A 27,782-nucleotide genomic window follows, 5' to 3' on the forward strand; every position below is an offset into this window, starting at 1 on the left:
TGGTGCCCACCTATAATTTCAGGTTCATTCTCCTCTAGTGCCTACCTCACATTGTCTGACTTCAATTCTTACTGGTATCCATCTCCCATAGTTCCAGGTTAATTTCCCTCTGATATCCTCCTCCCATAGTCCCAGGTTCACTCCTCACCGATGTCCACTTCCCTAAGTCCATGGTTCACTTCCCATAACTCTGGTCGGTTTCGGCAGGTTTCGTAAAAATAGAAACCCGTTTTGCATATGGTACGTTATATCTGACTGGCAGATGTTGTGAGCATTTTAACTCAGTGCATAGCATTGATACACAATCTTCTTTCCGGTTGTTGACCTCACTTAACATGAGGTTCCTGGGTTCAGACCCTTGTCTCTAACCATAATAGCAAGAAATGAAGTGAGTAGAAAAGTGCCAGAAGACAAAAGAGAACTCGCGACCCATGAGAGGGATGCTCTATAATCTACGCCATCCACCACTCAGTTCTATGCATCCTGAGAGTATGCTGTACGAGAATGCTTTTGTCTTATCAGAGATGGATGTAAAAAAATTTAAGTTCTCATAAGCCTTATAAGACTGCTGTCGCATCCTATAAGTTAAATGTATTTTGAGTCCAGGAAAAATAAATATTGAAGCACAGAATGGTAACAAACCATGGATAATTTGTATATATAAATAGTATTTAAATTTGGATTAGAGACCGCACTAAAACTCAAAGCATTGGTAGAAGTCATGCAATAATTCAAAACATGTTATCATCAGCGAGAAAGAGTGTTATGTAGGTATTATGATGATTAACACACACACACACACACAGATCAAAAAGCACAGCAAAACGTTGAAAGGCATAAGTAGTATTTTAATTTTATTGTCAGGATTAACTTTGGAGGATAGATCATCATTATACTAATTATTAATAAAGACAGACCAGGGCTGTAGAAATATAATATAAATCAATCATCTTTTGACTAAATACGTCTGTAAATACAATGTCAATCATTTTCCTAATAAAGCCATATATAAATCTCGATAGTCAATATAAAATCAATTATTCCTTGATATGATACATTATGATCTTCTTTAAATAAAAAAAAAATATGAAAAATTAATTAAATAAAAGTTTTTTTTTAAATCTCTTTTGATTTAATGATTATCAGAGTCAAACAGAGCAACATTGCTTCATTCAAAGTATGGTTGTATATTTTCCTCTGTTCACAGCGCGTTACTGTGGCCGGATTAAAATGCAACTAAGGTAATCAAATATTATGTGAGAAATATTTGACAATATCAATTCATGGTATAATGCTGAAATAATGTTGAATTTATGAAACAATGAAATTGTAAATGCAATATGAAAGCAGAGGTAGGTATAATATCATAAAAGCATATTTTATAATAATAATAATAATAATTGGAAGCTTGGATCTTTGGTTTTTATCATAGTTGGTATTCGAGACTTTTGACGTAAGTTGCTTTCTTGTTTTGTATGAAAAGGAAACTCAAAAACACATGTGAAGTTCAGAACAATAAAGTTAAAATAAAGTTCTGCTCCAACTCAACTTAAACACATATGATAGATAAATGGATTATACGAGACCTTTAAAATCTTTGGTTTATCGAGTTCTTTGGTTACAATCTAAAATAAGTGAGTAAATTTGAACAAACATGTCATGAAAAGAATAACTGATTAGCAAAACAAAATTCAGTCATGTCTTTCCAATCCGAACACCTCCGTTCCCAGCATTTTGTCAGGATTACAGTTACAGAGACATCTGGAAAGTGTAAAAATAAAGAAGAAAAAATCCGTCCCCTGGCAACCTGTCAGGATAATGGATACATCCAGATTTGGGAGTTCAGGATTAGAGAGACGTGACTGTACTCCCGTAAATGCAGACTGGTACTAATATTTGAATACAAAAAAGTCAGTAGATATGCACATCAACAGTAAAAATCTCAACATGTCTGAGTCAGTCCGTTTATATGAAGAAGAAGAGAAAGTAAAGAAAACAGAAAATTCAAAATAAATCAAATGATTCTGTAAAGACTTATTTTCGAAAATGTTTAATGAAGTAAAAACAGACTGGATGGAAATGGAGACCACAAAGTTTATTAATTAATTAGTTTCTTTAAAGCAGTGAAGCAAATAAAGAGAGAGGTAGCCTTTTAAAAATTAAATAACATAGAAATAATGGCAAATGTAATTGGATATGGCATTTCATTTTGTTTTACTTATATAATATATATATATATATCATCATCATCATCCGTCCCATGATCTAATGATCATCAGGGGATACATGGGATGCAGATCTCACCACTTTCCACCATTAAGCACGGTCATTAATCTACCTGGCCATGTCAAGTGTTGTGTTAACTGTCTTCCACATATCCTTTCGGTGGACTTGTATAGCTCGGTGGCACCCATCTCCTCTCTCAGCTAGATAGACTAATAAATACTGATAAATGACGTCATTGAAATTGAGTGTTTATGGTTTTCATTACAAGATAACGTATTATTGTAAAAGAAGAGAGAAGGCTACCAATTGTCGACAGCAAATAACAAACTCATTCGAAACGTTATTGAACAAATATTCAATGTTCACATTGTTTCAATTAAAATCAATTCACTTATCTGTGTTCTCCTTTATTATTTAATAATTCACACAGTCCTGGTCTCACGAATTCCATCACACAAATTACTGTAAAGAGCTTCGAACAGAATAAGACATCCATCATTAAACCAGAAATTCGTCTACTTATAAATTATAAAGTATATATATGTATATATCAATTTGTACGTTACTGACATTGGACATCAGCTGAAAGTCTGTTATAATAACAATATATAACACTATATGTCCGTTAAATCAAACTCATTCTCATGTCAAATCATTATAGATAAACAAAAGTAATGCCAAATAAACTTTAATAAGTATTTGCAACTAGAATTTAAAATGAGCAGTTTCTATACCTTATAGATTTTTAAAAAAAAACAACAACAAACAACAATTTTTCAAATTCGAATTCGAGGCATTTAATTTTACATGTCATCACTTTTAAACCATATTCGTAAAGTATGGTGACAAATTCCTTCAATTTACTATCATTAAGAATTAATCAAAGTAAGAAGCAGTTTTTCTTTTAAACAATGACAATAAATTAATAACATAAACCTTGTGGATTTTTGTGGTTTTGTATAATCATTAAATAGTGATAGCTATGGCAAAATGTAAATATATCACATGATCGTTCTTGACCCGTAAAGGTTGAAAAATGTAGATTTTATGATATACCTTTGGACTGATTCTTTGATTTAAAATGGTACATAAATATATAATATAATAAATAAATGGCATCATTATTTGAAAGCTCTCGATGCATAATCAAGATGATTTCAAAGCTTCACAAAAACATTTTAAAAATATATTGAGTGTAACCTTCTTCTTTGGTTAACATCTAGAAAAATATTATATGATCAATTTGATAATCCTAGTTTAGATCTATGAGAATTAAAAATAAAATACAATAACATGTGAGTCATTTATTACATTACATCAAGCATTAAAACGAAAGTCTACAATTATCATGACTATAACAATTAGTTTTTTTATTGGAGCTTCAATGTTGAATATTTGGAAGACACGACTGCAACGTTGTAGAGCACAAAAATGAATATTTAATTGTATATGGCTCATAATAAAATTCAATTAACATGATAACATCCCCCCCCCCCTAAAAAAAACAAACCCAAAAATATTCTCTTTTCATTTTTTAAATGTTAAAACTGAAGAGTCTAATGAATGAAAAATGTTTTCTTTTTCATGCACAAGTCGACTCTTTTAAACTGTTGCTGTCATTCAGCTACTCTTCGAGGGTCAGATTTTAATCATTTGTAAGCAAAACATGCCATTAAAACCAAAATAATCCCCAAGATGCATCTAAAAACTAACTGAAAACAGTTTGTTCAAGATTGAGCGGTGCTCATAAACTTTATAGATCATCTGCATTTTCGAAAATGCTATCATCTTCTTCATCCAAAATGTTAGCCTTTCCTAAGAGTTGAAACCCACGAGATGGTCTGCGTCGCGAATGTTCCGAAAATGCTTCTCCTGAAAGAATGTCTCTGATGGAAAGAGAAACAATAGTCTGATAAATTTCTGAATAATCAATTGGCGGAAAAAAAACAGTATGAAATATCCAGACAGGTAACAAAGATAAAGATTAAAATTGAAATATAAAACTTTTTACAAAATTTAGCTCTAAATTCTTTTTAATATTCAGTGATGATAATGGCAATCACCCGACCATCTCGCCCCTAGGCAGAGGACTAGGACAATCAGAGGAAGTGGAAGGAAAGTGTTCTGGCTTAATGCTTTTTCTTATCAATATTCTGGGATATTTTAAGATTTATAGTTTCTCCACTTACTTGTAGTTGATGACACCAGAATGCGAGGAGTCCATATCATCAACCAGGAGGTCAAGGTAACGCTGTAACAACAGTAAGAAATTAAGGAAAAATTGAGTTTATATAAGTTCATAATGCATTCAAATAATTTCATTTTCTCTCTCCGTCTTCTCAGCATATAAACAAGAACAGTCACAAAAAATAATTGACTTTTACTTTCCAGTTTATGTAAATAAAATTAAAATAAACATAGAGAACATAATATATAGTTTCAATTCTGTTCGGTAATGACCTCAAATAATACATGATGGTGATGATGTTCACTATCATAATAATAATCATCATCTTCATCATCATCATCATCATCTTTATCATTATCCTTATTATTCTTATTATTATTATTATTATTATTATCATCATCATCATCATCATCATCATCATCATCATCATCATCATCATCTCATCATCATCACTCATCATTATTATTATTATTATTATTATTATTATTATTATTATTATTATTATTATATTATTATTATTATTATTATTATTATTATCATTATCATTATTAATATTATTATTTTATTATTATTATTATTATTATTATTATTTATTATTATTATTATTATTATTATTATTATTATTATTATTATTGTTATTATTATTAATATTATTATCATTATTATTATGTATGACTTTTGAGATGAATAAAAGCCTTTCAAATGGGACTTATCTTTACTAAGTAAACATATGATTTGTTAAAATTTCAAGTTGCAGGGTTATAGCACAAAACCGTCAATTTCCTATCTCCACTGCATGCAATAATATAAATCTTTTCTATAAAAACATCTTCTCAAAGGCTTAGAAAATGCAATAGCTTACATTTGTTAGATTAAGACCTGCAGCTCTGAGGCAAAGTTTAACGTCATCGACTTGTAGAATATTTGAGTTATCTTTATCTTGCCTCTGAAAAGCACCCATGAGTTCTGTCCTTTTTTCTTTAAGGAATATGTTGAAAAGCTTCATCACGTTTGCAACTCCCTGAGGATGGAATAAATAAAATAAATTAGCTATGCGGGGCAAAACTTAGATAAAAAAGAACAAAGAGATTGATAATTGTGTTATGTTATCCGAACCAGCGACCACATGAGCTCTAGCCCTTCAGTCTTGTGCCATGACGTAGAAGTAGATTGATAATTTATAATCATCAGTTGACATAGTGCCCAGTTCCTGCTCACTGTTATTCTATCAGTATTCAAACTGTTTCGCTCTTTTTTTAAAATTGTTAATAAAGATACTACTTATTGTTTCTTTTTGTCTATATCGAGTTTTGTTTGTTTTTTGGGGTTTTTTTTTTACATTCAATTTTAATTCACAATTTTCATTGAGCTCTTTCACAGATAGTATTATATTTTATGTAACAGAGGGTAACTATTACAATAGTGTTATGTAGTCAGTATATTTAAGAACTTCAATTGATCTTTTCTGCATTCTTATAACATATTAGAGTATATAATATGTGTTGGATCTTTTTTTAAGTTCATGCATAATCTATACATCAAAGACAATTGGATTTTTTTCAGAACCCACCTGTGTCACCGTGTATACCAAAGTCTAAGACTGTGCTAGACAGTAGATTTTGGACAACAATGAAAGGTATCGAATTTGATAAAAAAAGGTCATAATGATCACATACCACAACCAGGTAATGGCAATTAAAATCTAGAACATTTTAAAAAAACTAAAACATTAATATAGCGCAATATCCACTAAACGTGCTCAAAGTGCTTTATAAGGGGTCCCTGGCCAACAGCAACACTTAACATGTAGGATGGGACATGGCGCCTGTTAGGCGAGGTTACAATTTTTTCGGACAGAGACAACGTTCTTAACGGCCAGGTACTCATTTTATACCTGAGTACAGTGAGAGAAAGTGAGTAAAGAGCCTTTTTCAAGGCACTCTTTAGTGTCAACTTGATGTGTTTTGAAACATCGCAAAAGGTTAAGTAAGTGATATTTATGATTAAAATATATAGAATTTATAGTTTTTTAAAAATGCCTCATATTAAGATACACCATTTTACTGTGAAAATGATAACTTACACTGTTCCTCTTAAAGCCTCCAATCCCTCCATGAAGTACCACCATATCTCTCTCCTTTTCCAGGTTTTCAGCTAAAGTAGCATTCAATCTTGTTAATGCCATTTCCTGACAATAAATAAACACATTTAAATACAGTTTTCCCGGTTATACCATGTTCGATGTGCTTCAATATGTTTCATTAATTCTTCAAGAAGGCTTCCTGTACAATTGTTGTACTTTGTACATTCTTTACAATGTTGCTTAACTTTGCTACACAATACGATTCTACACAAGAGGGTTTTCTGTACAATTCGGCACTTAATGTTGCAAATGCAATTCAAATTTCATTTCCATTCCACAATCTATTATCATTTTTATTACATATGAAAATTGCTATTTCTGAGAGGGTTTTTAATTAATTTCGAATATTTTAGAGTGAGGAATGTATGTTGAAAATGTTCTCGGATAATCAATGAACAAAGTTCAGAATCATATCTTTACATAAATAAACCTAATTCAAATTCTATAAGTGTAAATTGTTGAAATCATCCCAAAAATTTGAAGCATAAGAACAAGATTCTTACTTGCTTTCAAAAAGTAGCACTCAAATTTAAATAATGAAATGAATTGTTTGTGTGTGTGTGTGTGTGTGTGAGTGTGTGTGTGTGTGTGTGTGTGTGTGTGTAAGCTTGTGTTGGTGCATACAAGTGTGTGTGTGCATGTATTTGTTTTTGTGTGTGTTTCAGAGTGAAAGTATGAAAATAAAGAACAAAACAATAACACAGTGAATATTCACTTCAATTCTACATCGTGCAATTATACTTTTGAAGAAAAAAACAAACAAAAAACCTAATAAGCTGGTATCGATAAGTACAAGGGTGAGTCAAAAAGTAATGAGACTCTGCTTAAAACTTTGAAACAAAGTGAATCAATAACATGCATCAAACCTCAAACTAAAGCTTGGCATTAGCCGAGTAGAATGCTACTTCTCAACATAGTCTCCGCCTTGCTCAATAGCCACAATCCACCTTTTTGTAAGGGCATGTATATCCCGTCCTCATAAAACTGAGTTGACTGAGCTTTGAGACAATTTTTCATTGTTGTCTTGACTTCTTCATCACCTTCAAGGCGATGTCCCCTCAATGCCTTCTTCAGAGGACCAAAACGATGAAAGTCTGAGGGTGCCAAATCTGGTGAAAAAGGAGGGTGAGACAGCGTTGTCCATCCAAATGATGTGAAAACCTCCTTTGTTCTGGCACATGGGCATTGTCATAAAGAAACAGTACTCTTTCCATCTCCAAATCCGGTCAGACTCAGTGAATTCTTGCTTTCAGCTGCTTCAGAGTCTAAACCATTCAGAATTGACAGTGGCACCATGTGGTAGGAAATCAAAGAGGATCACACCTCTAATGTCCCAAAACACTGTTGCCATAAGTTTCCCAGATGATTTCTCAGTTTTGAATTTTTTATATGTCACCATTTCATTGATTGTCTCTTCGACTCAGGTTCCAAATGATGAACTCCGGTTTCATCTCCAATGATTATTCTACTCAGAAAGCTGCCATCTCTCCCACTTAGCCAGAGTAGCTCGGCACAGCAATTCCCTCTTTCACGCATCCGATCCACAGTCAACTGCCTAGGTACCCAACGAGCTCAGACCTTTGAGAATCCCAAGGATTTCAATAGTTGATGGGCACTTCCATGTCTGATTTCAAGGTCTCCTGCTATCTCATCAAGAGATATTCTTCTGTCAGATTTGATCAATGCTTCTGTCTTTATTTGATTTACTGAGTTGACACTGCTTGGAGGGCAACCATCACGAGGATTGTCAGATAAAGAAAAGGTTAAGGGGGTGTCAGATTGTGTGTGTTGGATTGCTTCTCATTTTATTCTAATTGATGATATTCATGTTCAACCCATCTGAAATCACGGCTTCTACCTAATGCCTGAGTTTTAAAAACTTTCTCGAGGCGTTTGAAAATATTACTCAAGGTTTCTCCTTCGAGAACAAGAAATTCAATGGCAGCTCTCTATCATTGATGGACATTCATATGCGCAGCCATTTTTAACTGCCATAATTTTGCCAAAATTTGATGGAATTAAACATTTCAACTTTTGTCTTCGAGAGAACATGTATACGTCTAATTGAACCATGGGGGGAAAAAATGAACTCAGTCGAAGATTTGTCCCATTACTTTTTGACTCACCCTTGTATTATGTCAAAAAATAAAAAACAAATACACAAGGGGGGAAAAAAATGTATATATATATATGTGAGATCTACTTTTTTCTGCTCTGTAATATCAACATCTTTTAATACCAAAAAAAAAAAAATATTCACTTCTCAACATTCATAATAATGTTCATCGTAATATTGGATGAAAGATATTTTAAAACAGGAATTGCTATAGACAAAAAATAATCATGCACAAAATTAGCTAATCAGAAACATTGCATTTAAATTATGCTTATCATTATTTACACAAATGACACAAATCAGTTTGGCAGGTATAACATGCATTTGTTTCCCTAAAGTGACTTGAAATGATGACGTCAAGTATTGCTGCTGAGGGGGAAGGGAGGTAAGACTGAAATCATTTGAGAAACAACTAACACACGACACACATACATATAGAAGAGCACAAGCACGCAGATTAGTGCATTCACAACAACAATAAAGATTTATCTTCACTTTGTGCATGTAATTTGTCATTATATTGTGTTTGTCCTTGTATTCAAACCAATTCAATTTGAATTGTCATCTGTTTGCAACATGTCTATTTGTAAAATCTTTTCAACAATTATTCATTCTCTTGAGACAAAGGACAGAGGTCTAGACGACAAGCAGCCTTGTCTACCAACAGAGCCAATCAACTTTTTCCTCATTTATTACTTTTTTACAAAAGTTATTCATTTTGTAATGACCAAATGATCAATCATACTTTTGTCGTGAACGGATTTCCCAATCTCGTTCACGATGTAAAAAATAAGGAAAAAGTTCAGAAAAAGTCTCCACCGAAGTGGGCGTTCTCCATATATGTAGAGGACATATATGGGCGGTTAAAAAATGCTCTAGAGCACTTCGGGAATCGTCCCGGTCTAGCCTGATTCTTATAACATACCAAAAGTATGGCGGATCGGATCTGTGGGAAGATTCAACGAAAGGCGAATAGTATGTCTGTTTTGAATAAGGCTGTGGTCAAGAGAAAGAATGAAGGGTGTCGAGAGCTTTTATAGAATAGATACGATGACGTCACGTTTACGCGGGAGACAGTGAACAAACACAACATGAAGATTACTCACAACAGCCTGATCAAGACACGACAGTCATACCATAACAAAACACTTACAACAACAACAACACAAACCTATCACAATAATCAGTGACATAAAATCTTCCCCACATTCCTCCCCCTCCTAAAATGCTTTCCCTCCTGAGGTTATACCCGATATAGATTAAAAGTGGGAAGATATCATGTTTGCATAAGTTTGTCGGGTCCCAAAACATTACTTAAAATATCTATATCAGAACATAGTACTTATGAAAGTTGGACCAAAATTTATAAAAGATAACTTGTTAGGAAGGATGCAATATTTTAAATTTCATTGGGGATATAAGCAATCAAAATTGTAAAGCAAGATCAGTGGTTGCTTGCTGCACTTGTAAATGGCTGGATATATATATATCCCATGAAAAACACAACTAAACCAGGGGAACTCAATTCAAGACCCTATACTTACAACACAATCAGATGAAACAAGTTTTTAGATTCATAATTCTGATTTGTTTACAAGAACTCTTTACCTTGAAGAAGTCAATTCCCGTGCACTGAGTGCTACCATACACTTTAAAAATGGCAGGGTTCGGAAATTAGTCGCAGCGCCAATTGTCGTGAACGGATTTCCCAATCTCGTTCACGATGTAAAAAATAAGGAAAAAGTTTAGAAAAAGTCTCCACCGAAGTGGGCGTTCTCCATATATGTAAAGGACATATATGGGCGGTTAAAAACTGCTCTAGAGCACTTCGGGAATCGTCCCGGTCTAGCCTGATTTTTATAACATACCAAAAGTATGGCGGATCGGATCTTAGTAGCAGATACAACGATGGGCGAAGATAGTTGATATGTCTATTTCAAATAAGGCTGTGGTCAAGAGAAAGAATGAAGGGTGTCGAGAGCTTTTATAGAATAGATACGATGACGTCACGTTTACGCGGGAGACAGTGAACAAACACAACATGAAGATTACTCACAACAGCCTGATCAAGACACGACAGTCATACCATAACAAAACACTTACAACAACAACAACACAAACCTATCACAATAATCAGTGACATAAAATCTTCCCCACACTTTCTTTTTTTAAATGTTAATCATAAATTGTAACATGTTCAGCTTTTACTTTTTTTTCATGATATTAAAAGTTAAGGTTTAAAAGTTGTAAAAAAATCACTAAATAAGTCAAAGATGATATGATGTTTCCATCTTTAAAAAGAAGAAAAAAAAAACTCAACATAAAACGGAAGTGCACCTCAAACTTACCGCACAATTCTGAAAGTTAGTAGGATGCAGGAAAGAATAAATCAAATAATAAAATGCAATAATTTTAATATTGGCAGGAATGTAACTGCTTTGACCAATACTTGAAATTAAAAAGACAACAAATAGAAAATATTTATCAGAACTTAGAAAACAAAAAAAAAAACAAAAAAAAAAAAAAAAAAAACTGAAAGAAAGAAAAATCTCTTAAATTAAATTTCTGATAACTTCACGAATGTAAAGCTCAAAGAAAAGCATTTAAACGAATCTATGTGGATCAAATCTCCTTTCTTAAGTATTTCCTACAATTTAATGCACGCACTGAAATAGATATGATTTGCAATCTTGACTATCTAGAACTTTCTGCAAGGGTAAGAATCTGATCATAAGTTTCAAACAAGAAAAAAAAAATGCATCTAAAAAAGGAATAATCCATGAAAGTTCGGGGAGACCTTCCGAAAGCTCCACATCCCCCAGTATTCTTTTTTTTTTTTTATAATGTTCTAGTAGGGGGTTTGGGAGGGGGAAACTTTTTTTATTATGTTCTAGTAGGGGGTTTGGGAGGGGGGAGACTTTTTAAAAAAAGTTTTCCCCCTCCCAAACCCACTACTAGAACATTATAAAAAAAAAAGAAAGAAAACTGGGGATGTAGGAGCTTTCGGAAGGCCTCCCAAAGTTCGTTTTGCTACTTACCTCCAAAGCCAGAAAATGAAGTGATGGGTGTGTCCCAGCAGCCTTAAGTATCAATTCTATCCCACCATCGCCTAGAGGATTCATGCTCAACTAAGAATTGAGAGTTTTACAAGAGTACATTAAAATGCGTTGGAAGCGAATGTCTGGAATTGGAATATATGCGAGGTGAGAGACTTTCCACTGATAATTGGGATTTCCCAATAATATGATAGCTTTTTAATTTCTGCATATTTTTACAACATTTTAAAGCAAAATGTGCACTTTAAATATCTTAATTAAATATTTCTTACAAGGGCATTTTAACTTTGGTAGAAAAATTATGCAATCATTCGTAATTTATTGAGAATATATTCCACGTTTGTTTTTCAATGGCTTATGAATAGTGTTCTAGAAATTGTGATGCGAAGACCCCCTAGACTATTTATATTTTTTACTGATTCAATAAGAAGGAAAAAAATATGTATAAATATAAGCATCTACTTTGGATTTGCTAAAAAAACAAACTGATACATATTTTTATTAATAATTGATTTCTTAGATCACTGTTATCATTGAATTTTTTAAAAATTAAAAAATAAACAAAAACAAAAGGTAAATTACGTAAAAATTGACATAAATCAACAATAAATATGATGTATAGAGCAATACTCACTATGATGGTTTCTAAGGATAAATTTTTCTTGAGTCCCAACGCAATTTTTTCAGCAGATTTAGTTTCTAGTCGGTTATTTCTGTAATAAAATGAAAAAATAACAAAAGAGATAAGGAAATTTGGTTATTAAACTATGAATTGTGTAAACTATATTTACATTGTCTTCTTTGAAAAAAATGTAAAGCAATTTATATCTTATAGTACAGTCATCGTCATTATTATTATTATTATTATTATTATTATTATTATTATTATTATTATTATTATTATTATTATTATTATTATTACTATTATTATTATTATTATTATTATTAATATTATCATTACTATCATTATCATTATCATCATCATTGTTATTATTATTATTATCAGTAGTTGTAGTAGTAGTAGTAGTAGTAGTAGTAGTAGTAGTAGTAGTAGTAGTAGTAGTAGTAGTAGTAGTAGTAGTAGTAGCAGTAGTAGCAGTAGTAGTAGTAGTAGTAGTAGTAGTAGTAGTAGTAGTAGTAGTAGTAGTAGTAGTAGTATTTGACAAGGATGGCAAACCACTTAGTATAATATCTCTTGGTATAATACACAACTTTTTCTTATTTGACAAAATAGTGGCCTACCACATTATTGACTGGTATCCTTTGAGTGTACAATTGTTCTCCAAAACAACTTTGATTGATGGATTTAAATATATACCACTTACGTTAAATCTAAAACTTTGAGTGTTGTATTCATCTGAAGACATTTTTGCAAAGCTGTAGCACCTTCAAGACCCAAGCCATTCCATCCAAGGTCTAAAATTTCCAGTGTCTTGTTCATCTTATCAAATAATAAAAAAATGTAATGTTTAGTTGGTAAAAGCACAACAAGCAATTTTAAGCAAATAGGTATACGCTAATTCAAAACCAAAAGCTAGAGGTGCCTAAACGAGGAGTAGGAGATGAAGAGGGAGGAAATAATGTGAAAGAATATTTACAGTTTGTAACATAATTTGAAAAAAATCAATATAGAAAAAAATGGAAAGGAAAAAGAAAGATATTTGAAAAATACACTTATCGTATGAAATCATTTACTAGGGAGGATCCTCAAGATTATAGAGAAAAAAAAACACAAATAGCTGAGGCTTATGCAACCCGAAAGAAGAAATAAATAGTGTTGGAGTTGGAGATGGTCAAGGAGGGGTGGGAGGGTGGGAAGGAGAGGGCACAGAGTGTAATGGAACAGATGAGCAAGTTGGAGAGGAGTCCAGGCAGGTCCTAAGAGTCTGTAGGTGGGTGGGTGGAGAGATGGGGATGGGTGAATTAAGAAAAGGAGGGTGAATGAATGAATGAAAGAAGGGATAAGAAGAAAGTGGGGAGTTGGGTGGGGGGTCGTACAAATGTATTGGAGAGTTAGCTAGCTGTGGGTGGCAATAGATAGCCTCTGGGCTCTAATTAATAGATATTAGAAAAAGTAAATTTAATTTTTTTTTAAATTAAAAAATATTTTTAAATCTCTGGTTGGTGAATATTGCTATCGCAGTACTGGTGATAAAAGCACAAGTGATGTCATCTTAATAGGCTACGCTGCGATTGATATGGACAGTAATAGTACGTTCCATCTCTCAATCGTAAGTGATATTTTACCTAGCCTTTACTGTCTGTCTGTCATTTTAAACAAACAAGTTTCTGGCCTCTATTTAAAAAGAATGAAAATAAAGAAGCATCTACAACTTAATGTGGAGTATATTTTTAATTGTCAATGATCTATATTTGAAAATGCTGTGAATAAAATCAGTCATAACCACACTTCCAGAGGTATGGCCTATTTTAATTTATTAAATTAATATATAAAGTGTTGCTATTGGTTCTTGGTTGTATATTTTTACATTTTTCTGCATTTGCATATATATATATATATATATATATATATATATAATATATATATATATATATATATATATATATATAATACATATATATATATATTTTTTTAAAAATATTTACCACAATGTTTGAGACAGTCTACATTAATGTTTCAGGCTTAATTTGCCATCGTCAGGACTGAGTTGTTTTGTTGACTGTTGTTGTTTCTTGAATTGGTTCCGGTTTAAAGTTAATTAACAAGAATTTCCGCCGATGTGGACACGTTCCGTACATCTCACTTTTCGTGTTGAGTGTGGCTTCATGAGGGTGTTTGATTATAGTATATTTCTCTTCCAGGCATAAGCTACATTGTTTTGATGTTGGTGTGTATCCTGTTGCTTTAGATAAAATTTTCCATGAAATGTTGTGGTCTAGTTTGTTGTCTTTTAATTTCCAAATATGTTCGCTGAGTTTTGTGGATGTTTTTTTGTTAGTGTTTCTAAATGTTGAGGTGTGGAGGTTGTATCTTGTTTTGAAATTATTTTCTGTTAGTCCTACATATTTTTCTTGCTTGTTTGTTTTAGTTTCTGTGACTGTGGCTTGGTAAATTAAACTTGATTCTAAGCATTGTTTGTTTAGCGGACAATGTTCTTTATTTCTGCAGTTGCATTTTCTGGTGGGTGGGTTTTGCCCTTGTCGGTGGTTTATTAATATTTTTTTGTTGTGGCTTGAAATTATTTGTTCTATGTTGCGCATACACGAGTAGCTTATTTTTATGGTATTCCTGTTGATAATTTTATGTAGCTTGTGGTTTTTTGGAAAGTGTGTATCAATTAACTTCAGGAACTGCTGTCCTATGTTTGTGCTGACGTTTTGTCGAAAGGTGGTTGAACCAAGTTATGTGTCGTTTTCTTGTTTTACGTTCTTCACTTGTGTGTTGGGGTTTACATGAGAGGGAGGCGTCTGTGTATTCAAATGGTGTGTTGTATCCGCTTTTTGTGAGTGCTTCTTTGTAGGGGGGGGCTGCGACGTTGAATATCTCTCTGTTTTCCGAAAGTTTGCTCACCCTCAGTGCTATGTTTTTTGGTATGTTTTCAATGACGGGACGGGGGTGGTTGCTGTTTTTATTAATGTAGCTAATGGTGTTGTTTGGTTTTCTGAACGGTTGGAATGAATTGGATTTTATGTCGAATGTGATGTCGAGGAAGTCAACTGTTTTTTTGTTTGCTTCTATCGTGATTTTCAAATTGTTGTTTTGGAATATTTTACAGATTTGTTTTTTGATGTTTTCGTTCGCTCTTGGTCGTCTGTTGGTTATAGCGAGTCCGTCATCTCTATAGCGGCCGATGTATGTGTGTGTATGTTGCAGTTGTGACAGGATGTAGAGTCCGACCAGTTCGCATGTTTCAGCACCGTCGAACGAACCCATTGTTACGTCGAAATCATTATGTCGCTTTGTCCACGGCGTGTTGTCGTAGTATAGTGTGCTGTGCTTGGTGTGTTTGATGAGTGTTTTTCCTCTTCTGTGATGTTGGTGTATTTTGCTGCGAATTCCAATGCTTTGTTTAGTAAGTCTGGAGTGATGGAGGGGTAAAAATCGCAAATGTCGAAAGAGATGAAGGTGCAATTTTCTTTGTTTTGGATATTTTTAAACCATTCAATGGCTTCATCGGTGTTTTTCCACTGGTTGAATTTAGTTGCTTCTTTGACGTTTTTATTTATTTTTTCTAATATCTTTTTGCTGATTTTTCCAATTTCAGATTTGTATGGATTTATTAGTCTACATTTTGGATTATTTTTGAAGTCAGGTTTGTGATCTTTTAATGTGATGAACGCTTCTCTTCTTGGTGCTATATCGATTCGATCAAGAAACAACAACAGTCAACAAAACAACTCAGTCCTGACGATGGCAAATTAAGCCTGAAACATTAATGTAGACTGTCTCAAACATTGTGGTAAATATTTTTTAAAATAATAATTCGCTCCATTACTACATGTCGAGCACTTTTCGTACCTATTTGTATCAAACACGATTCAATACACAGCTCCGCACCGTTGAGCACTCTTAGACACAAAATGGACACTACGCCACAACTTAGACCTACTACTTTCCCATATTCTACAAAGAGTATTCCTACCTGCAACAGAAAATCTTACATTAAATCACTAATAGCAAGAACAGAAACATTTGTCAAGAATCTACGATGGAGAACATTCTTTTTCCTGAACCCACATTTAGAACCCACCCACAAGAAAACGTACGGCTTCAACTCTACAAATTCACCCCCCCCCCCCCCCCCCCCAATACCTGAATTTAAAAAATTAGAAGACGGACTTTCAGATCTCATTCAAAGTGTACAGTTCAAAAACAAAAATAACAACTTCCAAAACCAACTGACTATCGATGTGAAGAAAATAAACAAAGAAAAACAACTTCTGATACCAGCCGACAAATCCAACAACTATTACAAAATGACACCTGAGGAATATGATAAAATGACACACAAACAAATTAACAAAGACTATAAGAAAGACAGAACACATAGAACCGAAGAGATCACAAAAGAAGATAAGAATATAGCGAACAGACTTGACCTTAGCGATCGAATCGATATAGCACCAAGAAGAGAAGCGTTCATCACATTAAAAGATCACAACCTGACTTCAAAAATAATCCAAAATGTAGACTAATAAATCCATACAAATCTGAAATTGGAAAAATCAGCAAAAAGATATTAGAAAAAATAAATAAAACGTCAAAGAAGCAACTAAATTCAACCAGTGGAAAAACACCGATGAAGTCATTGAATGGTTTAAAAATATCCAAAACAAAGAAAATTGCACCTTCATCTCTTTCGACATTTGCGATTTTTACCCCTCCATCACTCCAGACTTACTAAACAAAGCATTGGAATTCGCAGCAAAATACACCAACATCACAGAAGAGGAAAAACACATCATCAAACACACCAAGCACAGCACACTATACTATGACAACACGCCGTGGACAAAGCGACATAATGATTTCGACGTAACAATGGGTTCGTTCAACGGTGCTGAAACCTGCGAACTGGTTGGACTCTACATCCTGTCACAACTGCAACATACACACACATACATCGGCCTCTATAGAGATGACGGACTCGCTATAACCAACAGACGACCAAGAGCGAACGAAAACATCAAAAAACAAATCTGTAAAATATTCCAAAACAACAATTTGAAAATCACGATAGAAGCAAACAAAAAAACAGTTGACTTCCTCGACATCACATTCGACATAAAATCCAATTCATTCCAACCGTTCAGAAAACCAAACAACACCATTAGCTACATTAATAAAAACAGCAACCACCCCCGTCCCGTCATTGAAAACATACCAAAAAACATAGCACTGAGGGTGAGCAAACTTTCGGAAAACAGAGAGATATTCAACGTCGCAGCCACCCCCTACAAAGAAGCACTCACAAAAAGCGGATACAACACACCATTTGAATACACAGACGCCTCCCTCTCATGTAAACCCAACACACAAGTGAAGAACGTAAAACAAGAAAACGACACATAACTTGGTTCAACCCACCTTTCGACAAAAACGTCAGCACAAACATAGGACAGCAGTTCCTGAAGTTAATTGATACACACTTTCCAAAAAACCACAAGCTACATAAAATTATCAACAGGAATACCATAAAAATAAGCTACTCGTGTATGCGCAACACAGAACAAATAATTTCAAGCCACAACAAAAAAATATTAATAAACCACCGACAAGAGCAAAACCCACCCACCAGAAAATGCAACTGCAGAAATAAAGAACATTGCCCGCTAAACAAACAATGCTTAGAATCAAGTTTAATTTACCAAGCCACAGTCACAGAAACTAAAACAAACAAGCAAGAAAAATATGTAGGACTAACAGAAAATAATTTCAAAACAAGATACAACCTCCACACCTCAACATTTAGAAACACTAACAAAAAAACATCCACAAAACTCAGCGAACATATTTGGAAATTAAAAGACAACAAACTAGACCACAACATTTCATGGAAAATTTTATCTAAAGCAACAGGATACACACCAACATCAAAACAATGTAGCTTATGCCTGGAAGAGAAATATACTATAATCAAACACCCTCATGAAGCCACACTCAACACGAAAATTGAGATGTACGGAACGTGTCCACATCGACGGAAATTCTTGTTAATTAACTTTAAACCGGAACCACTTCAAGAAACAACAACAGTCAACAAAACAACTCAGTCCTGACGATGGCAAATTAAGCCTGAAACATTAATGTAGACTGTCTCAAACATTGTGGTAAATATTTTTAAAAATAATAATTCGCTCCATTACTACATGTCGAGCACTGTTCGTACCATATTTGTATCAAACACGATTCAATATATATATATATATATATATATATATGTATACATTGTCGCCATAGACTCTCGACTTTGTGTTTATACATTTTTATGCATGCCACGTCTGTAAACGAATTTCCATTGTTTGGACGAATAAAGTATATATCATTATTATTATTAATATTATTAAAGCACTTACCTTTAAAGCATTGATAATGGCAACAGCCCCATGTTTACGTAAACAGTTCCAACTGAGATCCAGATCAACAATGCCTTCATTTACACCCTGTAGGTAATATGTTGACATGTGAAGAATGACAAATCATTTTAAAAATCAAAACGGGAAATTTTCTTTTAAGATAAGTCTGTAAACGTTAAAAATGACATCTATATCACATACTTTGGCAACAAGTAATAACTAATTATAAATGACACTTTTCCACTGAAGGCAACTGTAATATTATTAGCTAATGGAATAAAATAATTTATCAAACATCACTCTTGTCAAAAATAACCTATGCCCCTTTATTCATTGGTAGGTGATGACAACGTTAAATTCTCCTCATAAATATACAAAGAAATGTTTATTTTTCAAATTCTATCCAAAAATAAAAGAGAAAAACTAAAATAGCAGCGCATGAATAGTAGTGAAGCATCACAAAGTCAGCAAAAGGAGTTAAGTCTTTTACTCATGGAAAAAACATGACACCATTAGCAGGGCCCAAACCCAGGTTCGAGCAATGTTAATGCAATACTTGACCATATTATTGTGCCTATAATGTCAGCAAGTATTTAACAGAGAGTGCTAAAAACAGGCCTGGCTTTAGTACCTGATTAAAAAAAAAAAACAACTTTCACAGGAATATTTACTGTAGGAAATAAGTGCAATTTCTGGCAATAGAAAGGTTAAAATATGTTTTACATTTTAAAAATCTTCGAAACTGGCAGAATTATAATTTATTAGAAGGCTATTGCACTAAAAAGTTATTAAGACAATACTTTAACTTCAACAAATTAATGAAGTTTTAAAGATATCGGTGTATTCATTATTACCAAAGCACCACCCAAATGGATTCCGCCCATCACAGAGAACTCATTATGGCTCAGGTCAAGGGAGGTGAGTGACGTGTTGTTCTTTAGCGGGTTGATAAGATGGTGAACGTCTTTATCACACAAACGATTGCCTTTGTATGCATGTGTAAATTGGTGGAGAAATAGAAATGAAAAAAGGATAATGTTACAATGTGCAATATCTCAAGGTTCATAGTACTTATACACTTTTATACTGCTACCATTTTGTGGGTTGATAAGATGGTGAACGTCTTTATCACATAAGCGATTGCCTTTGTATGCGTGTGTAAATTGGTGGAGAAATAGAAACGAAAAAAGGATAATGTTACAATGTGCAATATCTCAAGGTTCATAGTACTTATACACTTTTATACTGCTATCATTTTGTGGGTTGATAAGATGGTGAACGTCTTTATCACATAAACGATTGCCTTTGTATGCGTGTGTAAATTGGTGGAGAAATAGAAACGAAAAAAGGATAATGTTACAATGTGCAATATCTCAAGGTTCATAGTACTTATACACTTTTATACTGCTATCATTTTGTATCTGGGTAACAAAATAGACCCAAACAAACCAGAACATTATCATTCTATGCAATATTCTGGGAAACTAAGACCCACAGTCTTCATCATTTGATCAAGCTGACATCTGATTCATTTCAAAACTCGGATTTCCCTCTACATTTTGTTTCATGAAATTAGTAAACTAAGCCCTTGCAATTAGAGTAATTGATTTATGCATATATCACTTTCGCATCACATTCGGCCACTCATTCAATTTGGTCACATCTAAATCAGATCTAGCAATCTAACTCTTATCCGACAGACAAAAGAGATAGTTTTGGGTGTCAAATCACATTTACACCTCATGTGTGGTAGTGAGATATTGCTTGCAGTAAAAAGAAAATGCTATTTGAAGCAATCTGCCAATGAATGCTTAACTCAGTCTTAAAAAAAAGAGTCAACTCAAAGGAAAAGTTGTAGTTCCCATGTAAAGTTTTGAAAATAGAACTTGAAATGTTTGATATTTCGTCAATGGATATTTCGCAGCAATTATAATGAAGTTAAGAATAGTTAAGCTGAGCAAGAAAAGAATGGAGAGAAATACTCACCAGACAAAGACAGCATCTTGAGGGTTGTGTTCACTTCTAGCATTTCGGCAATAGCCTCAATACCCATGGTACCTACACAGTTGTTGGACAGATTCTGAAATAAAATACAAGTATTTTAAGCTCAGAAAAAATAGAGGTACCCACTGCACATTAAATTATCCATGATGCTTATTGTTTAGTTTTTAAAAAGCAAAACAAACAACAACAAAAAAAAGGCAAAACAAACCGAAAAGAAAACTCCACCAAGCATAACTCAGATAAAAGTAAAAGAGAAATGCTGTAATTGTAGATGTAATTAGGAATATATATCTCATTATATATTTGGCAAATTGAATTTTTGGTAACACTAAGGCCCCAAAACCACTGAACTAATGTCACCAAATTTTACCATTGCCATGAAGATGGTTTGCATGTAGTATGAGATTGATTAGCCATCGTGATGATTTTATAAAGAGTATCGATGTCAAATCCCAAATAAAACAGACGCCTTCACTTTTAGCACGTGTGTTGTGTGTCAACTTTTCTGGTTAGCAAGTATGACAATGAGGCGGAAGTACTTGCATTGAACCGATATCAGTTGGTGGTTTCTCTAATTATTTTTAAATATTTGAATATAGTCAATTTCTTAAAATCTATATCAACCATTTTCCACTCTTAACATTGGGAAAGAATTCTATGATAAGTGGTCAAAATATATAAGATACTAAATCAGAAAGTATCTCTCCATGCCCAAATAAAAATCTCTCTGGAGTTCTCTTACGATGTAGAAAAATGTGTTGTCTATAAAGACAATAGAAATTGAAATCAAATTTGATTAAACACTTGAATCATAAATTTTAAGTTGATCAACTTATCATCAAATTCATTGGACGGGCACCAATCATTGAACGGACAACTATGCTTGTATGTGTGAGTGTGTGTGTCTGTGTATGCGGAGAGACAGAGAGAGTGAGAGAGATAGAGAGAGAGATAGATAGATAGAGAGAGAGAGAGAGAGAGAGAGAGAGAGAGAGAGAGAGAGAGAGAGAGAGAGGGAGGGGGGAGGAAAATAAATATATATTTTTAAAAAGCAAGCAGATAGGTGACTGATTACCAGAGACACAATGAAGTGATTTTCCTTCAACATTGTTGCAAGATAACTTGCTCCTTCTGGTTCAATATAGTTGTCCCCTAAATCTAAATTTTCAGTAACTGTGTTGTGCTGTGAATGACGAAAGATAAGAAACAAAATGTAATAAATGTACCAAAGTAGACGAGCATTCCTGTGCCATCTAGTTTCAATTTTATAAAAGATGCCAGAAAACAACTTAACTATTTATTCTTAAAAAGTAACTCTTTCCCTATATTTTTTATTACATCATTAACATAAAAAACCCAATAAAATTTGAGTCTCAACTAAAAGCCTCAGAAACGAGCTCTAATTCTTTCCTGTTTGAATACTTGTCTCTCATTCTCAGATTCTAAATGACATGAATGACATAGTATAGCTATTGGTCTTCTTCATTTGAAGAAAAATCATTTCCTCATACATTTTCCAACAGATATGAACACAATGCGACAAAACTGCCAGATTGGTAAGACTGAAAAACAGCTGGTGAACTTCACCAAGGATTGTGATGGATGGAGGTGGCCTACAAGCGTGGCTATTTTAGAGTAATACGTTATTGCAGCACATCAAGAAAAGCAGCGTGAGCTAGGTGACGTCGATTACATATTGTAAGTCTTAAAATCTAGGCCCATTATTAGCCTAAACTACATCAATTGTCTTTTACTAATTGGTGAACTTTGCATGGAAGGGACTGCACACAAGTAGTCATATCACTGCTTGACTTGAAAGCGAGAGCATAAAGACCACCTCAAAAACAATTTTTTCTTCGTCGTCAATTTTTATGAATATCATTAGTTCCACATTAATAGAAACAAAAAAATAAAATGTAAATGATAAAACCTTTGTGACACAAGAACAAAGTGTAAAATGAATACACATACAGGGGAATGTTTTGTATGGTAAAAATGCCTAGGTGGCGTTTTACAAACTATTAATATCATTATTGTGTTCCAAATTGTGCACATGATAAATAATATGCACCTTTATTGGCATCATCCCATGGTCCAATTTGTTGTCTGTTGTAGCACCCTATTGAAGGAACCTTACCAGCTGCCCCTGGTAGCCTATGTCCCAGGATGGTGTTCAAGGCATGACAATGATATTTCAAAAACATTAATCAATGAATGAAAGGCCGGCAACTTACTTGAAATGCCAGGGCCAAAGGTTTGGTTGCATTCCCACCAAGGTATCGATGCCTCATCCTGACATTACGCTGACCAATGTGACGACACAAGTAGGAAATGGGTATAAATCCTGAAATAAATAAATTCCCTATTCATTCACCATCTATCGATTAACCTCTGTGGTGAAATGGTAGCATTCCTGAATGGTAATCAGAAGGTCTGAGATTCTTTCTCCAGTCAAGATTTGTTAGTAATAATAAATAGATAAATAAATAAATAAATAAATAAAAAATAAATAAATAAATAATTTATATAGCGTCTAAACATCCACATTAATCACGAATTATCACTGTAATCATGATAATAATTCAATCTTGTCAAACAAAATGTAATAAAAAGTTCTGAACCCTTCTATTCGCTCTCTTCAACTCCCTGTTGACCAGTTCTTTCCTTTTGTTTTGAAGTTGGGGAAATTTCTATCCATTTTATTTTTTAGCTGGGAATGTTTGTATTATATAATATACAATCTAAAGAAAATGAGTGGAGAGCCAGAAAATTCTAAAATGCTGTATTTCCAGCTAAAGCTAAAGCATACACACCTTTTCAGATTTTTATCTTAAATCTCTAATTAACTAAACTTCAAACTGAGGAAAAATGAAAGCTTAATCAAAATGTATTTTTATTTGACAATTCATTTTACGGCAAACTGTTGCAAACCGTTCATTGGTCACATAAATAATTTTGAATTTGAATCATCTCTCTTATTTCAATATAAGTTTCATTTTTATAAAACAGTGATGAACATTTATCTCTCCTCCATTACTGTGTAAATTGATTACATGATCCTAATTCTTAGGCAGATCATGACAGAGGATAAATTTAACTACCCTTAATTTCCTCAATTCAGAACCGCTTATCCATGGTTCAGATGTCAAAGGTTTATAACTAAACAAAACAATGTAGATACCTTGCCATTCTGTCACTATAAAGAAAATACTTAGTTGAAGGGGAATAAATTCATACAAAATTAACACACACCGTGTTTCCGACATTGCTCCTCATACTCCAGCTTCCCAGTAGGATCCAACGTAATGCTACTTGCTGGCGCTGTAATGAAACAAATCCATATGTGTAATGGAGTAATTATTATTTTTAAATGATCGTAAATGTGTGACAAAGAATCAAATCTTCATTTTCTTGTTAATACTAGGCTGCCAGATTAAACTTTGGGGCTAACTTTTAAATAACATTTAATTATAGAATTTTACTTCAGTATTTGTAACAGATTCATTTGCAAAGTGCTTTATTTGCTAATATTACAAATAATTTTTCATTTTATGCTTTAAAAATCATATATTAATTAATTTATTCTTTTTAGCCGGATCTATACAATCAACATACCACATCTTTGTTCCCTCCTTTCAAAATGTTATCAAAAAGAAATAGACATATCATGTCCCATCACTTGGAAACAGTCTATTCTTTCCAATCAAGTTCTTATACTTATTTCCTTGTCATTATTATCATTTTCAAAGTTTATCCAGTTACATGTCCCATTGGTAAATGTATTGCCGTCTCCAGCAGTCTCATTGGAATAAAGCATTATGTAATCCTAATCTGTTAAATGACTGAGGGAAAATCAATGATCATGCTATCAAAGCTTCATTTTACATTGCCCCTTCATTTTGAGTACTTAGTTGACTTGTTTATAGAGTGAGGCTTAAATGTAAGGCGAATGAAGCTTTGACAACATGCTCGTCATTGGTAACAAAAATGAGCAGACAATAGAAATCAGATCAAAAGATTGGGCGCTCAGAGTGATGAATTCAATAGACAAAAAAAATATGTTTCAAGAACAGAGAAAAAAAATTGGCATTTTGGCAGAATGGATATTCAGGATATTCACGTTACTCACGTGAAAACTGTAATATAAATTACAGTTTAAATTATTGGTTAAACGATTTTACTATACTGCTTTAATCTATAAAGTAGATGGAATGTTCAGCAATTCAGTGAAAATATGCTTGAGAGAAAAGTTTTTTAAACTACTTACTCTCTGGAAGTTCTTCTTCAACATCTGTGTCAAATTCATCACTTGAATGTGGAGAACCAGCAATCCATGTATCGAAAGATGGATGTCTCTTTCTTTCTCCAACTGGCTCCTCCTCGCTAGCTAAAGCTCTATCAGGAATACCAACACCTACAAATTGAACATTTTTAAAATTTCCATATTTATAAGAAAAGATAGGTAAGTGCATCCCCAAGGGGAAAACGAAAAATTTTAAAAGATGACTGCAAAGAATTATCCATACCTTGATCAGCAAAGTCACTGAAAGTCTAATTCGCTGGACAGACTATACTATACTATACTAAAAGAAAAAAAAAAAAGGGGGGGGGGGGGGTGGAATAATTTTCTAAATCCTAAGATATAATGAAAATCTATAGAAATTGTAAATGGAGCTATTTCTATTTGGTCCTCTTATGGCATAGATAAAGTTTTGTACACAGCATCAAGAATGGTAAGAGTGTGTAAATGCAAAACAAAATAATTTATCAGAAACATTATGAAGAGCATAAAATGTAAGCTATTCTAAATTAAACTATTAAATAACCAATACTATCTTTGCAAAAAATATTGTAATACAGCGCAGTCTGCAAAACATCAACTCCTACCCTTCAGCAACACCTGACAGTGGTCTCAATTGTTTTCCTTCATTGTTATTGTTACCAAATTTCTGATGAAGTCAACAACTATAGAGAGAATTCCATTTAAAGTCAACTAAATGCGACTGGTTGAAATCGTTAAAGAGGAAACATTAAGTCAGAATGAAAGAAAGAAGGGAAGAAAGATGTGTGAGGCTTGAGCAGGCACTCCACCTGAAGGTGTCAGTTAGGCACATCATCCACATAAACTAAGATAATCACTGACAGTGATTGTATGATGATGATATCATTATGGTCCCAAATCAAAAACAAAAGAAAAAAAAAATAAAAAAAAAATAAACCAGATTAAAAATTAGATGACAAGATTGGGAACTAAAACTGACAATATAAATTAATAGTTCCTCCAATCTACAAAACAGTCAAGACAGCGATATGAATCGTCTTTTATCAATAAAAGGTATAATCAACTGCACTTTAAGTCATTAAATTAAGTCAACAAACTTTTACAGTCCCAAGGTGTTGACTTTATACAGACGACACTTCAAATACAATATCAATCAATGAGAATATGAACTGGTGTTTTCATATAGAAATCAGTGACGCATTTTTAATTTTAAAAACCCAAAATACGTACACTTTTCATCTGCATCCTCTTTGGTACCAACAATCTTTATTAATTCAAGTTCAGCTTCACTGTTATATATCGGTGTCAAATCAAGGGATGATGGGGGACGTGACCGTGAATCAGAATCCAAACTTTTCCCAGATGATGCTTGAAGATGTGACTTTCCTAGGCTTGGTCTGGCATAATTTCTTGTTCTTGTTGTGGAGGCTGTGACTGGTCTAAGTCCTATTGATTTTGGGGCTTTAGCTTTTGTTTTCTTTGGTGCAGCTGTAAGAGGCCTAAGATGCCTCTGCATCTTAATTGCAACACGTTCTTTTTCCATGGTGTAGACATCAAAGGTCAGCTTTATTTTTGAAAGTCAAATCTTTCATAGAGAATTGACAATAGACTGAAAGAAGATAATTTAATTAATTATGTTGATTATATATATTTTTTAAACAACAACATATATTAAATGACTATTTTCAGTAATTTCATTTATTTATTTAACCAACCTAAATTCAACTAACTTCTATAAAAATGGTCCTCAAAACAAAGCCACAATCTCATTGAAGTATCGTCAAGGAGAATGGTTCAGACATTGATGACAAATAAAGTAGTTAGGAAACATGTGTACTATCCCGCGGATGGATTTAAAGTGGACATTTATGATAACAAAGAAAAGTGCCAAGAAATATCTGCACATAAAATTTACACAAAGAATGATTCTACAAAGTTGAAATCTGCATCTTCTATTAAAAATATCCCACCATATAAAAAAGGCCCAAAATAATGCATCACTGAGGCTTTACATTGAACTCTGCGTCTTCAATTGGTTAACAAATTTGATAATGGTGAGGAAAGGATAAGGGCAATCCCTAATGCTTAGAAAACAATGTTATTTGAAGAGATCAAACAAATGCCCTTAATTAAAATTATTAAAAGCCGGCATTTTTTCTCGTAAAGACCATATGATAATATTTCGTATAAAGCTTCTGTTCATCAAATGTATCCCCCTTAGCCTTAACATCATAGAAAAGGATACAACATATCTATCAAGCTTCCCCTTAACTGTTGCCTTCACCAGTTTATTTCTCTCCCTACCTAGGGCAGAGATCTTCACGCACTGTTGTCTAATATTGAATGACAAAAAATTAACTCACAAAATATCACTCACTATAATTATTTTCAAGTTTTATGACCTTTTCCTAGTCTGCATTACCTGATGTCAACTCCGGCAATTTGTGCTAAACTAACAACCATCAACCGTCAGAGTTAGTACAGCCAATACCTTTGCTGTGTATTCATATTATAAAATCTTAACTTGATACACGCAGCTCTCTAATTATTTTTTGTTAATCCTTTCCCAAGGCCACTTTGGATCGGGTGCAATGAAAAGGTCTAGTGGCGTGTCAACTCATGTGCTGAGAATAACGCACTCGAGCACACTAAATCTCAAATCATCTTGGCGAATGTTTATCCAATAAAGCTTGGCTGACAACCAACATTTCTACTTCCCGCGGACACGT

The 27,782-nt window shown here is 33.3% G+C and overlaps 1 protein-coding gene across 2 annotated transcripts; it reads right to left on the reverse strand.

Annotated features, from left to right (window-relative positions):
* Window positions 1–834: 834 nt before the first annotated feature.
* On the reverse strand, window positions 835–27,756 carry LOC144974430 (uncharacterized). Of its 2 annotated transcripts, XM_078917295.1 has the most exons (16): window positions 27,476–27,756; window positions 26,284–26,662; window positions 25,039–25,185; window positions 24,024–24,092; window positions 23,006–23,115; window positions 21,847–21,954; window positions 20,754–20,847; window positions 19,622–19,752; window positions 18,768–18,854; window positions 13,055–13,170; window positions 12,364–12,442; window positions 11,712–11,801; window positions 6,498–6,602; window positions 5,277–5,435; window positions 4,416–4,477; window positions 835–4,112 (listed from the first exon to the last, which is right to left on the reverse strand). In XM_078917295.1, exons 2-16 carry the CDS (start codon window positions 26,594–26,596, stop codon window positions 3,980–3,982), a joined length of 1,803 nt encoding a protein of 600 aa, XP_078773421.1. In that variant the 5' UTR covers window positions 26,597–26,662; window positions 27,476–27,756; the 3' UTR covers window positions 835–3,979. The 2 variants fall into 2 exon arrangements, with proteins under 2 accessions (XP_078773421.1, XP_078773422.1); XM_078917296.1 differs by lacking the exon at window positions 21,847–21,954 and having other exon boundaries at window positions 27,476–27,752.
* Window positions 27,757–27,782: the final 26 nt, after the last annotated feature.

The sequence above is a fragment of the Berghia stephanieae genome, chromosome 6, assembly GCF_034508935.2.
Source record: "Berghia stephanieae isolate SIO BIC M18660-M18661 chromosome 6, UCSD_Bste_1.3, whole genome shotgun sequence".
NCBI lineage: Eukaryota > Metazoa > Mollusca > Gastropoda > Nudibranchia > Aeolidiidae > Berghia > Berghia stephanieae.

Excerpts from the sequence above, each read along its gene's own strand:
- LOC144974430 (XM_078917295.1), bottom strand. The coding sequence starts at position 26,596 with ATGGAAAAAGAACGTGTTGCAATTAAGATGCAGAGGCATCTTAGGCCT. Across the intron at positions 20,848-21,846 it reads ATCACTTCATTGTGTCTCTG|AATCTGTCCAACAACTGTGT; the intron begins GTAATCAGTCAC and ends ATTTTATTTCAG. Across the intron at positions 11,802-12,363 it reads TATCCTTAGAAACCATCATA|TTGAGCATGAATCCTCTAGG; the intron begins GTGAGTATTGCT and ends CTCAATTCTTAG.